The sequence below is a fragment of the Centroberyx gerrardi genome, chromosome 14 (genome assembly GCF_048128805.1).
Source record: "Centroberyx gerrardi isolate f3 chromosome 14, fCenGer3.hap1.cur.20231027, whole genome shotgun sequence".
NCBI lineage: Eukaryota > Metazoa > Chordata > Actinopteri > Beryciformes > Berycidae > Centroberyx > Centroberyx gerrardi.
The window spans coordinates 10,055,317-10,068,918 of NC_136010.1; the positions used below are offsets into that span (position 1 = coordinate 10,055,317).

Here is a 13,602-nt window from a genome sequence, read left to right on the forward strand (position 1 = left end):
TCTGTGTCTTTATTCAAAAAGGAACAAAATCAATACAAAGACATACCTTCATGTGTCAAAATTTGAAATATAAAGATTAAGCAAATTAAGTGCTTTAAGTCAAATGAAAAACCTAGACTTATATTTGATTATGTCAATACAAACCTGGCTTTTTATAAAATTCTGATTCAACCCATTAAATCAAAAAGGTTTTAGAATTGGCACGCAATTGTCTGGGCTAGTTTACCCTGTGATCAGAGGGTAGGAGATACACAGTACCTATACATCCAACTACAGAACATCATTTACGACAAGACACAAACAAATAGTACAGACTGACTCTTCTCTACTTCTGAATTTCCATCTTATGCATCCAGTTACACTTATAATGAAACAATTCAACATTCTTAACATTTCTATTCATTACTTCTCTACGGTGTAACGTGTGCATTGTTCTTTACTCCTTCTTGTTTCCCCATTTGGCCATCTTGTTATTGACTGGAGTCTTCATGAATTTGTTTGACTTCATGTAGGCAGCAATCTTCTCCTGAGCCTATTGAAGAAAGCAAATAGTAGTTAGGCACTTTCAGTTTTCACAAATCCCCATTACAAAATCTATCGTATGGTAAGAGAAGTTTCAGACATGCATACTTCTCTAAAAAATGTCCTAAAACATGGTAAACGTTTGTACACTGCTCCAATATGTTCAGGAAAAATAATGTCAGATGAAGGTACTTTTAGATCATTGGTGCATCCAAACAAAAATATCAATATTGTGTTTCTGTTAGCTCATCAGCATCTATGGCATATCAAGAAACAAATGCTACTTGGATGTCACTGCTGAAGCTAGGCAAAAATTAATAATATAGGAGTGCTTACAATGCTGGAAGTTGTCGTTATGACTGTTAGAAATCAAGATAAGTATTTTGTGTTCAGTAATAGTAATAGCCACATACGCCTATGCCAAAAAAATGATAAAATCAATGTTTAATTTAGAAGCACCAACAATCTAAATATATGCCATTTATGCACACATCAAGGTGAGGTAAAAGGCTGGTTAAATCACAGTAGAAACAAGTAAAGCCAGCACAAAATACACCTTTTACTGTAGGACCTAATGAAGATCCACATCAGATCAAAAGATTGTAAAAAAATAAATATGAATGAGTTCCTAGTGTGCAGGATTTATAATTTTCTACATGTTTGAGTGTTGCACAAAGTGTGAGCGACCACATTTCTGCTTTTCATCCCACCGAAGGATGGATGTGCTGTGTGATGTGTGTATCTCTGACAAACAGGTGAGGGTCCTGACCTCAAAACGGTCCAGAAGATCTTTGAGGTTCTTGAAGTCATCCAGACACTTGGACTCAAACATTCTCTGTTGGTCCAACAGGTCGTACATGATGAAGTCCACGAACGTGATCTGAGACAAAGCACGGTCAAATTAACCAAACAGAAAGGCTCAGTCTAGACTTTAAGATATATGAATATACAGGCAACTTTCCAGAACTGAGAAATAAAATACCTTATCACCAGCAAACCACTTCCTATCTCCCAAGAACTCGGAGAACTGCTTCAGTGAGCCTGGCAGCCGCTCCAGGTAACCGGGCTTCATCTTGTCCTGAAGTCAGAGGAGTACGGGGGGCGTTAGTGGAGTTTCAAAGCTTTGAAATGACACATTGCCCAGCCCTGAAACAGGATGCTTTGGGGGGGGGGACACAACAGTGCGGGATCATTCAGAAGTCTAAACCAAATAGAATATCAGTCAGGGAGAGAGAGGCAGTTTTATTTGATGGGAGGGGCGAAGGGGCGGGATTGTTCAAAAATCTGTGATGTTTTATTGTTTGGAATTTATATTTCCCCCTACTGGTGCAGCATGGGGTCACGATTCAAGATGCACTGTTTTCCAGGAAGTAAAAGTAATGAGAGTTCATTTCATGGGGACTTAAAGCGTGGATTGCACCAACAAGGATTAACTTTTAAAACTGGATTAAATCATAGTTTAGCAGTTGCTCTTGAACCAAACTTTAAACCTAGTTTAAAACTAAGCAGAGTAAAAATGTAAACATTCCTTTACATCTTAGTTTCGTTTTTACTTTAAACCTAGATCTAGATTTCATCCTGTTGCTCCAAAACTTTAAACTCTAGTTTAAATTTCGATCAGGGCTTAACTTTTAACTGACAGTTGAGTGGTTTAGTTTAGTTTAGTTGAGTGGAGTTCCCCAAAGGAAGATAAGGGACAGACTCAACCCAGTTGAATTTTACGATAATGAAGAATTTTTAAGACGCCACCGGTTCAGCGAGGAGTCTTTGATACTCACAAAGTCGGTGTAGCACAGCATGACAAAGCCAGTCCGGAAGTCCATCGCCTGGTTCTCCAACATGTCCACTCGGACCTTCTCATCCTCAGTCTCTCCACCTGTGATCAGAAGAGTTTAGGGAGAAAATCAGGGAATGAAGACTGAAATGCTATCCTCAAAACCCAGAACTATTGTACAATTGTGTTTACTTCTTTTAACTGAGAATAGAAAAACCTGACATTTTCACAAACACACCACTGTGCATTTCTTATGACCAAAATATTCATACATGCTGCTGAATAAACAGTACTTACAGAGATTGTGCTTGCGAGCAATGTATCTCAGGATGGCATTGCTCTGTGCTATCTTCCTGTCTCCATCCTCCAGATAGGGCAGCTACAGTAAAATACCATCATCATAACAACATTAGTTGATGTGATAACCAGTCTGCTTTCCACTGTAATCAAAATTAGGTAAACTCTCTTACATTGGGGAAGTCCATTCCAAGTTTGTGTTTTTCATCAAACCAGCAGCTCTTGTCATAATTGGGAGCTGTGAGAGAGAAAAGTGGGTTACATAATAGAGCTCTGTGTGTGGACACTTATGTAAGTTCATCTTGTAAAATTATGGCTAGTTCTTTCACAAATTTCTAGTATTGTGCTGCTGCAACAAAATGTTTTTTTTCTTGAGATAGGGGAGATTGTCAAAAAGTCTCAAATAACATGAAGAAAATTCTCCATCAGAGGGACAGCAACTCCCAAAGACGGGCTGCAACATTATTTCTCTTAAAATAGCTCTCTTTATTGTTAAAAAGCTTTTGACATATTGTCTTGTCAAAGTACATGTTACACAAGTTGGCTCCTCCTTTTCTTTCTTTTTGTTAATGAATAATCAAGAACAGTTGTGTCCATTAACCCAGAACGTCAAAAACAAAAAAAAACCCATTTGTAACATGTACTTTGACCAAGACAATATGTCGACACGCGCCAGTTTTTAACAATAAAGAGAGCTATTTTGAGAGAAATAATGTTCCAGTCTGTTTATGAGTTGCTATCCTCACTGAGTGACAATCTTCTTCAAGTTATTTCACCAAGTTTACCTTCACCGCAGACATAAAACTTGTCCTCGTACTTGGTGCCAGTGTACTCCAGCAGCAGGCGGATTGGGTGGGCGAGCTGCACACAGGAGGAAAGGGATCAAAGAAGAAGCAGATTTTCTCAGCTTTAGTGTTTCATATTTTCGGTGCATTAGTTTGCTACAGCTCAGGAATTGGCTTTCAGCAGAAAAATGTCTATGCAGCTCCATTTTCACATAACACCAAAAACCGTTGTCCTACTTAACGCCTGTCATATTCAATGGATTTTTTTGTCTACCTATTGTGGAAATATCTTTGACTTTAACACTTGAGACTTCAAGTTAACGCATTTTGTACACAAATCCTGTCACACTGATATACAGGACAAATCCGGGCTACAGGCGCTCAATGGATAAGATAAGTGAACAAAAACCTTTTAATGACACGTGCACAGAGCCGCCGGTATTTCGTTACATAACCCAACATTTTTCCGCTCGAGCCACAATCATCCCTTTCCAAAGTATAACGCATCATGCATTTAAAACAAGCTTTTTTCCCTACAGAATATGCATCGTCTTTGAAAAGAAATGGCGTAGTTAGTTAGCTGCTGCTCTCTGGTACAACGAGCCAGCTGCTTGCGATGGATGTCCAGCAGCGGTTATCCATAGCGCTGCAAAAAACAACACGAAACATTACTTAAGTGCAGATCCAGCGGTTCACTTACCCCACGGATATCCCAGTAAGCCAGTTTCATTGTCATTTTGAATCACTTTTTGAGACGCGGAGAGACCAAATGCATCAAACCTCGACTATAACGGCAGCTATAGTGGGGGAGAGACTGGATTATTCTGCAGCCTATGAGGGAGAAGGGGAGGTGGGCGGGGTGACACAGACTTTTTTTTAATTCTCAGCTGGTTCTCACATGAGTTCTCAGTGCAAAAAACTAAAATCAGTTTAGCACGGTTGGTAGAGTTATTAGTCAGCTGGCAGGACGCTTTATCTCATGTGTTCCTGACATGTTTTCTGGTGAATGACACCGACCTGATGGTGCAGGGACAACCTTTGGTGAAGTGCACACAAACCCCTGAAATCTAGGAAATTTCCATGACATAGGGATGAAATGTGAAACTTATTTTCTGTAGAAAAAGAATTGGAAATGACGTGGGAGACGCTCCAGGGATTTCTTGATGAATCTTTTACTTAAACTTAGCTAACTAAAGAACTGTAGTAATGCTATAATAAAATTAAGTATAAAGCAGGTGATATAGATACAAAATAGATGTTAAAAAGGTACCATAAAGTAGACTAAGTCAATATAAACTCACTATTGAGTATCACAGACACACTATGAATCCAAATAGGAAAATTATAGTTATTTCTGGAGGAACAACAAACAAAACAAGATGGCATGGGTAAAGCATAATGCTGGAACTAATGTTTACTATCCCACAGATGTTTCTGTGAGCTAGTAACTTATTATTACTTGAAACCAGAGTTTTGTCATTTTATTCTGTCTAATATGGTGAAGGGTTGCAGTCAATATAAACTTTGTGTTGAACTGCCTGCTACAGTTGGAGTTTAATGGGCTCGATATGGAGACAGCAGACAATGCATTCTCTGTTTGCCTGTCTCTCTTTTTCACACACACACACACACACACACACACACACACACACACACACACACACACACACACACACACACACACACACACACACACACAGCTGCTGTCTGAGGTTGACTGAGGGATTTCCCTTATGTGCCTGGTCCTATTTTCCAAAATGTCCCTTGTAATTGATTTAATTGTGGAACTTCAAACAAGTCCTTAATGTAGAGTTTATTTGTCTAAATACTAATCACTCTCATTTGGAATCTCTCTCTCTCACTTTCTGTCTTTGCCTGTATGTCTGTCTCGTGCTTTGTCAAACGTTTTCTGTCCGTTTTGTAACCTAAAACTCTCAGATTCTGGAGACTATTGTTTCAAACAAGAGTTCCTGTCTAGGCAGACAGATCCGTGAACAGTGACTCTTTGATTTAACACATTTACAGAGACGTGGAAAACGCTGCAAGGTGAACGAGACATTTATTTTTCTTACACACAATTATGTCATTAAATAATATATCACAAACGGCACATAAAAATCTGCGGGAAGACACAATGCTTTTTGAAAAGCAACAAGTATACTGATAATCAGGACCCAAACCAAAGGCATGAATTTGCAGGAAAGTAAAAAAAAAAGGTTTGGTAAGTTAGTTGACCTTCAGCTGTCAGTATGCCAGTTAAAATCATCAGGTCACTAACAGTTAAAAAAAAAACTGTGGTGTTCATTTAGGGATTTGGCACTGGTTGAACTTGTTTATGGAATGAAATGTGGAGGAATTGACCATGCATTATTCACTGTACTACGAAAACGTATTTGATGACAGCCATACATTTAAAACTAGATCTAGATCAGATGTGGGTTAGACAGACATTTCAGAGTGTCTAAAGAAACCATGTCACAAGATGAGAGTTATTATAATCAGATAATACTAATGAGTCTGAACCAGACGTTGCCAGAGTGGCAGTGTTACACCAGAAATAAACACACAGAAAAGTGCCTTCATGCTTCCCTATTGGAACACTGTAAAGACTGTGGGGAAATAGCAAGAATATAGATACACACAAGGAGCAGCTGTGGGAAGTATGGTGTTAATACTGTTACCAGTAGCAAGAATAATGAAGTAGTAGATATGGTATGAGACATGACTTTTCTACCAGCCATACAGTATGAGGTAGGCCTATTGTCCTGTGGTTCAGTACAGTAGAAGTTCTTGTCAACCTTAGAGGCAAAAATGTGCGTGATGTTTTTAACTGGACTATTAAATCTAGGTTTGATTCTTCTTTGATTCTTCTCTGCTTTAGTTACTTTGTATTTGTCTTTGTCGTTTTTAATTTATGTTTGGTTGTTTTGTTTGTGATAAAACAAATGTAGCTTTGATTCTTTTAGAGTATTTGCATTACAAGACCAACTAATTTTGATGAGAGGGTTTACTATTTAGTACATAGTTGGAGGTTCGTTATGCTTCAAATTTCTGGGACATGTTTCTGATTATCCTCTCTCATCAATGGATCGGTCAATGTGATGTCCAGTGTATTATATTTATTAGAATGTCATGTGGATGAGAGCTGACTATGAATATGGTATTGCTCATGACTGGCTATAGGAAATACATGCCAAACTTTGTACAGAAACACTGACAGAATGTGGTCATACACCATGAATATAATCATTTTCAAATAAATACATCAACAGACATAATGAAATCACCATGACGTATTCAATTGTAACAAAGAATAAATCAAACAAATAAAAGAAAGTAAACACCTTGGGTCCACAGATTGTAGGTCCTCTCTTATATTGCCACATTAGCGACTCTCATAGTCTCTTTTTGTAACAAAGTTTTTCTTTTCAAAGGTGAGATATGTTTGCAAATCCGTACAAAGTCCCAGTGTGAAAATAGGGGATATCATATGAATTTTGCCTGTGTTGTGCTGTGCAGCGACCTTTCACTTCTCTCCCTGCACAGCTCCCATACACAGGCTGCCTTCTTCCTCGATGGTCTCCAGCTCATCTGTGCGGATGGCCTGGGTGATTAAATTCAGCTCCTCACACATGGTCTCGTAACGATACGCCACGCGGATGTCAGGGACGTTGGTACGCCTGATGTCATTGCTCTCCTGACCCTCCTTGATGAAGTGCGGGCCGAGCCAGTAGCTCTTTACCTGATCGAGAAGAAGGGTCAGTGTGAAAAATTAAATTGTCTGCAGAGCAATAGATTCAGGAGGAGTTAGGAGGAGTTAGATGGAGGACCTGATGGTCGTGTGCAGCTATAACTGTAGGCAGATATCAGAGGTGTGACCAAGTCAACTTTGCTTGAGTCCCAAGTCAGTCTCACATCTTGAGGCACAAGTCTCAAATCAAGTCCCAAGTCTAAATGTAGAACACCAAGTCAAGTCAGAACAAATCAAGAGTCCAGTATCAATTTAATATCTTAAAGAATAAAATATCTAGGACTTTTCAATGCAGTATCATTATAATAGGATAAAAACTTGGTAAGAGCAGCAAGAGTTTGATTTCTATAATCAGTCTCAACTTCAATAAATTCAATCATTCCATACAAATTCAAAAAACAGAATTTAATTTTAATCGTCTGGTGGAATAAATCTTTCAACTTTCAATCCAAGTCATTTACACAAACAAGATCTTTGTCAAGACTTTAGAAACCTTTTCAAGTCATCAAAGTACAAGTCAAAGTCCAGTCCCAAGTCACCAGAACCCAAGTAAGTGATACCTTATGAGAGAATCCGCTCATCAGCACACTGTTCCTGGCCAGCTCACACATGTCGCAGGAGCTCAGCTTCCACACCTGGGCTGCAATGCTGTACTCTTCCATCAGTGGCTCCTGCAAAGACGCATCAACATGAAAATAAATATTTTACACTCACAAATAAAGTTTTTTTTCTTCTTTACATACACTACCAGTCAAAAGTTTGGACACATCACATTTTTATTTATTTTTACTAGTTTCAACATTTTAGAATAATAGTAAAGACATCAAAACTATGAAATAACACAAATGGAATTATGCAGTGACCAAAAAAGTGTTAAACAAATCAAAACTATCTTATATTTTAGATTCTTTAAAGTAGCCGCCCTTTGCCTTGGAAAGAAATTCGTACATAGGCATCAACTTCACTATTTATATTTGTCTAAGAAACAAATTTCAAGCATTTAAGCAAAAGCCTTTAGATCAAAATGGCTTTAAGATAATGAAAAACATAGAACATTCAATCAGGTGTGTCCAAACTTTTGACAGGTAGTGTACATGATCCTTATTTTCTCCAACTGAATGCACCCACCTTGGTGAAGTGGAACTGCAGGGGATCGTCTGTGGACAGAGAGACCATGAGGCCTCGGGACAGGTACTCTGGGAGCGGGTTGCGATGGTAGCTGAGGAACAGGCTGTTGTTACTGAGGGGGGACATGGCGATGCCAATCTGGGCCAGGTAGTACAGATACTGCAGCACGGGAGCCTGGACGCGAGGAGGGAGATGTAGCGTTAGAAAAGTGCAGTGTGTTACAATAAACAGGTAAAAAAGTACATCGATACCCTTTTTTTTTCTATGGCCCTTTTTTCTATGAAGCATTTGAAAGTGAGGTAGAAACACAATGTTACTAAAGAACAATCCCGTTGAACAAAACTAAGAAATAAGATCTAAATGAACTCTCGAATGCTTTGTTTCAGCACAATATCACAGAGAGATAAGTTCTCCTTTGTGTGTGAGATGAAGCAGCTGTTGTGATATTGAGGTCATACCTTCCTGAGCAGTAGCCCATGGGAAATGTTCTCTGACAGCATGAAACCAGACACCAGGTGATGGATTGGTCCCGCCTCGCCGCAGTGAGGACGTAGTACAAGTGTGTGAAACCCCCGCTGCCTGGAATTATTAGCCGCAGAGATACTAGAGGGTGACTTCAAGAACATTAAGGGAGATAATGCTGAATTTCAGCTTTGAAATGTGTTACTGCAATGGCCAGGTAAAGCATAGTCTGAGTTAATGCACATCCTTTGCTGTGCCTCAAAGGCAGAAATGAAACTCCAACCCTAAGCTTAATATTTCACACCAAATGTAAAGTTTCAAATACACAAAGGGTGACAATGACAATGCAAAGAATCATTTTCAGAAGATAATGGTACATTTTCTGCTCTGGAACCTCTAGCAATACTCTAATATAAAGTTAATTTGGATGCGTAAGCTTAGAAGAGCGCACAAAATCAATACTTCATTCATGCTCAATAAAAGATACAGTGTGTTACTTTTTTGCTAATCCTGGCTGTATTACTGTATTTAGGTGGAATCACCAAAGGTTTCAAGTCAATGATTGGAGGAATCAAAAGGTCATTGTGGGAGCAATTGAGGTGCGGTGGCGTACCTGCGCAGGTGATTCAGCACCGTCATGTTAACATACATATAGTAGAGGTAGTAGGAGTAGGGCGGGTTGTCCTCCTCTGTCCAGTTGACAGGCAGAGGGCTGTCCAGGTTGAAGATGTGGTGCTCTGGTTTTGACTCATCATCCACACTGTCAAAACCCACTACCTGAATGAGAGAAACAATAACAGCTTCATAAAAACCCTCTGAGTGTTGGGTTCATGCTTCAAACAGTAAATGATCAAATACAATATCCCACAACACAAAGAGTACGTACATGCTGAAGGAAGAGGTGCAGCTCTGGATGGCTGCCTGGGTCGACTGTCACCTCAAACAGAGGCATGAAGACATTCTCCAGCATCTGTTGGAAGTTGGACAGCTGTTTCTTTGTGTGGTAGACGTCACTATGAAGAGAGAATACAAATATATCAAGAAGTCAGTTATGAATTAATTACGGTTGTATTGAAGAAATGTTCATTTTACACATAGATCTTTTTCAAATGATGAGCAGTTGATACAGTCTATGGTAAAATGAGTGTTACTCACAAGAGTCGTGGCACTTGCACAAGCCAGCGCACGTTGTCTGAGTAGACCCGGTGTTTGACCGCCCACTTGGCCAGCTTGTCCCACTCATCTCTACAGCGCCCATAGATAGACAGCCTGAGCTCCACGTTCTGGTACTTGCTCTCCTCCAGGTCAGCCATAACCTCCTGAAAAGCAGGCACCGACACAGTCAGCAGAGGGCGCAAATCCCTCCCATACTCATTATGCAGGCATTAATGTCAGTGTCAAAGTGTTAAAGTGCAAGTGAAGCATTATGCATTCAGCAAACACCTTGATAATGTGACCAAAGTATGTCCCCTCAACATGGTTGTCAGTTTTGATGAAGATCTCTCTCAGGATCGACTCGCCAATGGGGTTGTACTTGGCATTGAACTTGTCAAAGCGGTGAAAAGTGTTGCGGTCCTGCAAATAAATTTGGAACAGTTGTCACTGCGAGTCACTCAATCTCTCATTTACTGATGCTCCTGTCAAGTCGAATCACTACCTGTCATTTCAACAGGGCAGTAAAGTTTTAACTCTTGTAAACTGATCAGCCCTTCATCTATTCTTCATGGGTGTTACTCACTGCGTGCATGTCCAGGGTGTCCACACTCAGGTCAAAGGCTGTGAGGTTCATGCTCTCAAACACTTCCATGAGTGTCTGACCTTTGCCCCTTTCCACATGAACAATCTCTGTAGGATACTTCTTCATGGCTCTTTTGATAAAGCGCAGAAGGTGCTTCTGATTCATACAGGACGAGGCATGGATATGTGTGTCGACCTGTAAAACCATGCAGACGGATATGAAAGCAATTTGATATATTTGTGATTCTGGTTCTGGCTTACAAAAGACCCAACTTTGTTCTTATTAGGCTCAGTAGAAACAGTTCTTGAGTTCACCTTACGGATATTGTAAAAGTCTCGATGCGGGACTTTCTTCTGTGCTGCCAGCTCTTTCATCTCGTTGAGCAGGATGTGCATCTGGAACTTGGAGCTGAGGTACTGCAAGCGGCGGTAGCAGAAGGACTTTCTGTGGCAGTGGGGAAGAAAACAAATACTGGGTCCTTTCTACAAAATTCTAAAAAAACTGTCAAATGCAAAATCTAAAATGCACTGTATACACCATTGTTCTGTCTTTGATACCTGTCAGGGAACTTACACTGGTCCGTTGATAATGAGGGCCATCATGACGTTCATGTCAGCGATGTATTCCTGCAAGTTTGGATAGGGCAGGTCCAGCTCTGTGCTCCTGATAGCAACATTAACAGTTAAGCATAAGACTCTTTGGTAACAAATAAGTGTGAACTGAGCGGCTCAAGCATCCGACCACATCAAGGCCTAGGACATAAAGCATGCATGCACCAAGTGATTCATTATAAAGATTTATAAAGCACTTCATCTCACTTATCCATTATGTTCCTTGTAGTGTACACATGCACGACACCGTTCACCATCTTGCAGCCATAACCCATGTCAGGGGGCATGCTGGCAGGGTCCTGGGACTCATAGGGGTGTGTTTCAGAAACAGGTGGGTGCACTGTGGCATCTGAGAGGAGACAGAATGTCATACTGTGTGATGGCTTTGAACAAGGTGGGAGTGTTACATGCAAGCTAAACATGTCCAACGAGTCTAATTTCCACAGCCTGCGCGTTGTGACAGCCTGTTCAAGGGTGTGTAACAGATGGGTTGTGAAAGCAGTGGGTGTGCCCCTCTATGTCTTAATGTGACAGTGCCGCAAATGACACTGGGCATGACTTGAGGCCATATTAATGACAGATTACTCATCTATTTTGAGTAAGTAGAGTTGGAATATAATAATCAGAAACTGTATTTGTTGATCAGGCATGCTTAAATAATTGTTTCCTAGTGTGCAGTATGTGAAGTCCTAGTGTAGGCGTGTAGTGTGTGTGTGTGTGTGTCTGCGTGTGTGTGTGTGTGTGTGTGTATGTGTGTGTACATACTAGCAGTGACTGTGGTCTCTGGGATCTCCTCCTCATAGACTCCTATGTCCAGCGGTCTGTCGCTCAGCTCCTGCAGGTAGCGGGCCGTGGTCCTGCAGAAGCTCTGCAGTGACAGACCCATGTACTTCTCTCTTATGAAGAGAGCCTTCACCACACACTTGGCAGCGTCCAGCAGATCTGTGAAGGGAACCTTGAGAGAGGGATGATCGAATGGAAAGAGAAAATATGAGAGAGAGAGATTGAAGGAAAGAAACAATAAGAGGGCTTTTTTTTTTCTCAGGAAGGAGGCATTATTTTACGATGAGGAACACCAGAAAAGAAGATCTAAATGAAGCACTTCTACGTGTATTACGTCTAAGAAATACTTGCTTGCACTTCTGTTACTTCTACTTGTATTACTACTGTAGTACTCTGACTTACCCCACATTGCTCCTCTCCAGAGATGGTGACTCGCTGGTACTCTTTCTCAGGAATCGGTTCCCTCTCCTGCAGCTCAGGAGCTTGGTTCTGCTCTTTCATGTATCTGATCATAGATCAATAAACAAATAACTTTTCTATACTGGTAGTTCAACATTAAAGTTTTAAGAGATCAATATTGCCTATAGCCAGTGGTAGCACTCACTCGAGGTCTGTAGCGCTGTCAGTTTTCATGAACTCCTGTTTGGCTCGTAGGAGAATGTCAGGTTCAAACCTGAGAACAGACAGGTAGCGTTCACGTAAGGATTATTCTTGAGTCACATGGGTTCATGTGTAAATTAACTCCCTCCTTCCCTTCCTCTCTCCTCACTTTACATCCTGACTGATCTGTCGCTCCAGGCGCTGCCGTCTCTCTTCCAGCTGTTCAATGGGGCTGTCCTCAGGAAATTCATAGGGGGCGCTGCGCATCTCACTCTCTGCCAGGCTGCGTGAGAACAGCTCCTATACACAGACACACATACAGTATATACCATATTAGAAATGTCTGTAAATTTTGCTACAACTGAAAAAAATCTGCTTATTCAGTTAAGCGTTGAGCACATTAGTTGAGCACTGACCTCAGCAATCTCCTTGTACTTCCCGTCCATGGATGTGCGCAGGTCAATGGATTGTTTCAGGGCCACAGGGATCCCAGGCAAGGAATGCTGGGAAGTGAGGAGGTGGCGGGCACCACGGAGATCAACTAGAGATTGAGGGAAGGCAAGAAGGGAAGGAAAGAAAGGCAAAGAGAGAAGGAGAAAATGATCATTTTATAAGTAATGAAGGAGTTTTTCTCCTATGATACATGTGAACCTTAATTTTTAATGTGTTTTGGACAATGAAGAACAGTCTCAGCATCCTCCAATGACACTTTACAATTTGTACAAGATGATCAATAACTTTGTTAGTTTTGTTTGCTATGGATGTGCCCTATTAACTGTAAACAAGCTTATCAACATTGACAACAATAGCAATTGTCTTTTCATTTTACCCAGCAGTTGAGCGAATGGGGGAATCATGGACAGAGAGTGCTAGACAGAAATATGAATCAGCAAAACAAGCTCAATCAACTATGGCTCAATAAGTGCATTTGTCCTTAGGATTCCTCATTCTCCCAGCGTATAACCACTCCACAGTGGCCAAAACAGAGTCTGTAGATGCTTGTTGTTCCTCTCTCAGTCAGACAGTCAGTAGGCCTTTACACAACAGTGGAGGTCTGAGCTCAGCGGCTGTTTGTGCCTCAAGACACAATGGACCATTCAGGTGGAGAGCCCATCAGCACATACACCGGCTAATACCCTCCATTGTTGCCG

The 13,602-nt window shown here is 40.7% G+C and overlaps 2 protein-coding genes across 3 annotated transcripts; both read right to left on the reverse strand.

Moving 5' to 3' along the window:
* Positions 1-149: 149 nt before the first annotated feature.
* Positions 150-4,217, reverse strand: LOC139914829 (glutathione S-transferase Mu 3). Its single transcript, XM_071903242.2, has 8 exons — positions 4,079-4,217; positions 3,379-3,454; positions 2,767-2,831; positions 2,594-2,675; positions 2,301-2,398; positions 1,505-1,600; positions 1,292-1,402; positions 150-532 (listed from the first exon to the last, which is right to left on the reverse strand). The coding sequence occupies exons 1-8, from the start codon at positions 4,112-4,114 to the stop codon at positions 437-439; spliced, it is 660 nt and encodes a 219-aa protein (XP_071759343.1). The 5' UTR covers positions 4,115-4,217; the 3' UTR covers positions 150-436.
* Positions 4,218-6,652: 2,435 nt separating this feature from the next.
* ampd2b (adenosine monophosphate deaminase 2b) lies at positions 6,653-12,912 on the reverse strand. 2 transcript variants are annotated; one of them, XM_071903238.2, is made up of 17 exons: positions 12,868-12,912; positions 12,621-12,751; positions 12,456-12,524; positions 12,254-12,356; positions 11,834-12,023; positions 11,276-11,417; positions 11,031-11,120; positions 10,772-10,901; positions 10,458-10,652; positions 10,163-10,294; positions 9,875-10,038; positions 9,606-9,732; positions 9,333-9,496; positions 8,716-8,836; positions 8,258-8,431; positions 7,690-7,800; positions 6,653-7,120 (listed from the first exon to the last, which is right to left on the reverse strand). In XM_071903238.2, the coding sequence occupies exons 1-17, from the start codon at positions 12,895-12,897 to the stop codon at positions 6,905-6,907; spliced, it is 2,289 nt and encodes a 762-aa protein (XP_071759339.2). In that variant the 5' UTR covers positions 12,898-12,912; the 3' UTR covers positions 6,653-6,904. The 2 variants fall into 2 exon arrangements, with proteins under 2 accessions (XP_071759339.2, XP_071759337.2); XM_071903236.2 differs by having other exon boundaries at positions 11,276-11,440; positions 11,830-12,023.
* Between the last annotated feature and the right edge of the window lie 690 nt (positions 12,913-13,602).

Bases quoted from the DNA above. Each gene is read 5' to 3' on its own strand.
- LOC139914829 (XM_071903242.2), bottom strand. From the start codon at position 4,114: ATGACAATGAAACTGGCTTACTGGGATATCCGTGGG. The intron at 2,399-2,593 runs GTAAGTACTGTT...TTCTGATCACAG, and splicing joins TGCTCGCAAGCACAATCTCT to GTGGAGAGACTGAGGATGAG. The intron at 1,403-1,504 runs GTATTTTATTTC...GCTTTGTCTCAG, and splicing joins AGTGGTTTGCTGGTGATAAG to ATCACGTTCGTGGACTTCAT.
- ampd2b (XM_071903236.2), bottom strand. From the start codon at position 12,897: ATGGACGGGAAGTACAAGGAGATTGCTGAG. The intron at 12,525-12,620 runs GTGAGGAGAGAG...GTCTGTTCTCAG, and splicing joins CAGATCAGTCAGGATGTAAA to GTTTGAACCTGACATTCTCC. The intron at 7,801-8,257 runs GTGGGTGCATTC...GCGTCTTTGCAG, and splicing joins TGCAGTTCCACTTCACCAAG to GAGCCACTGATGGAAGAGTA.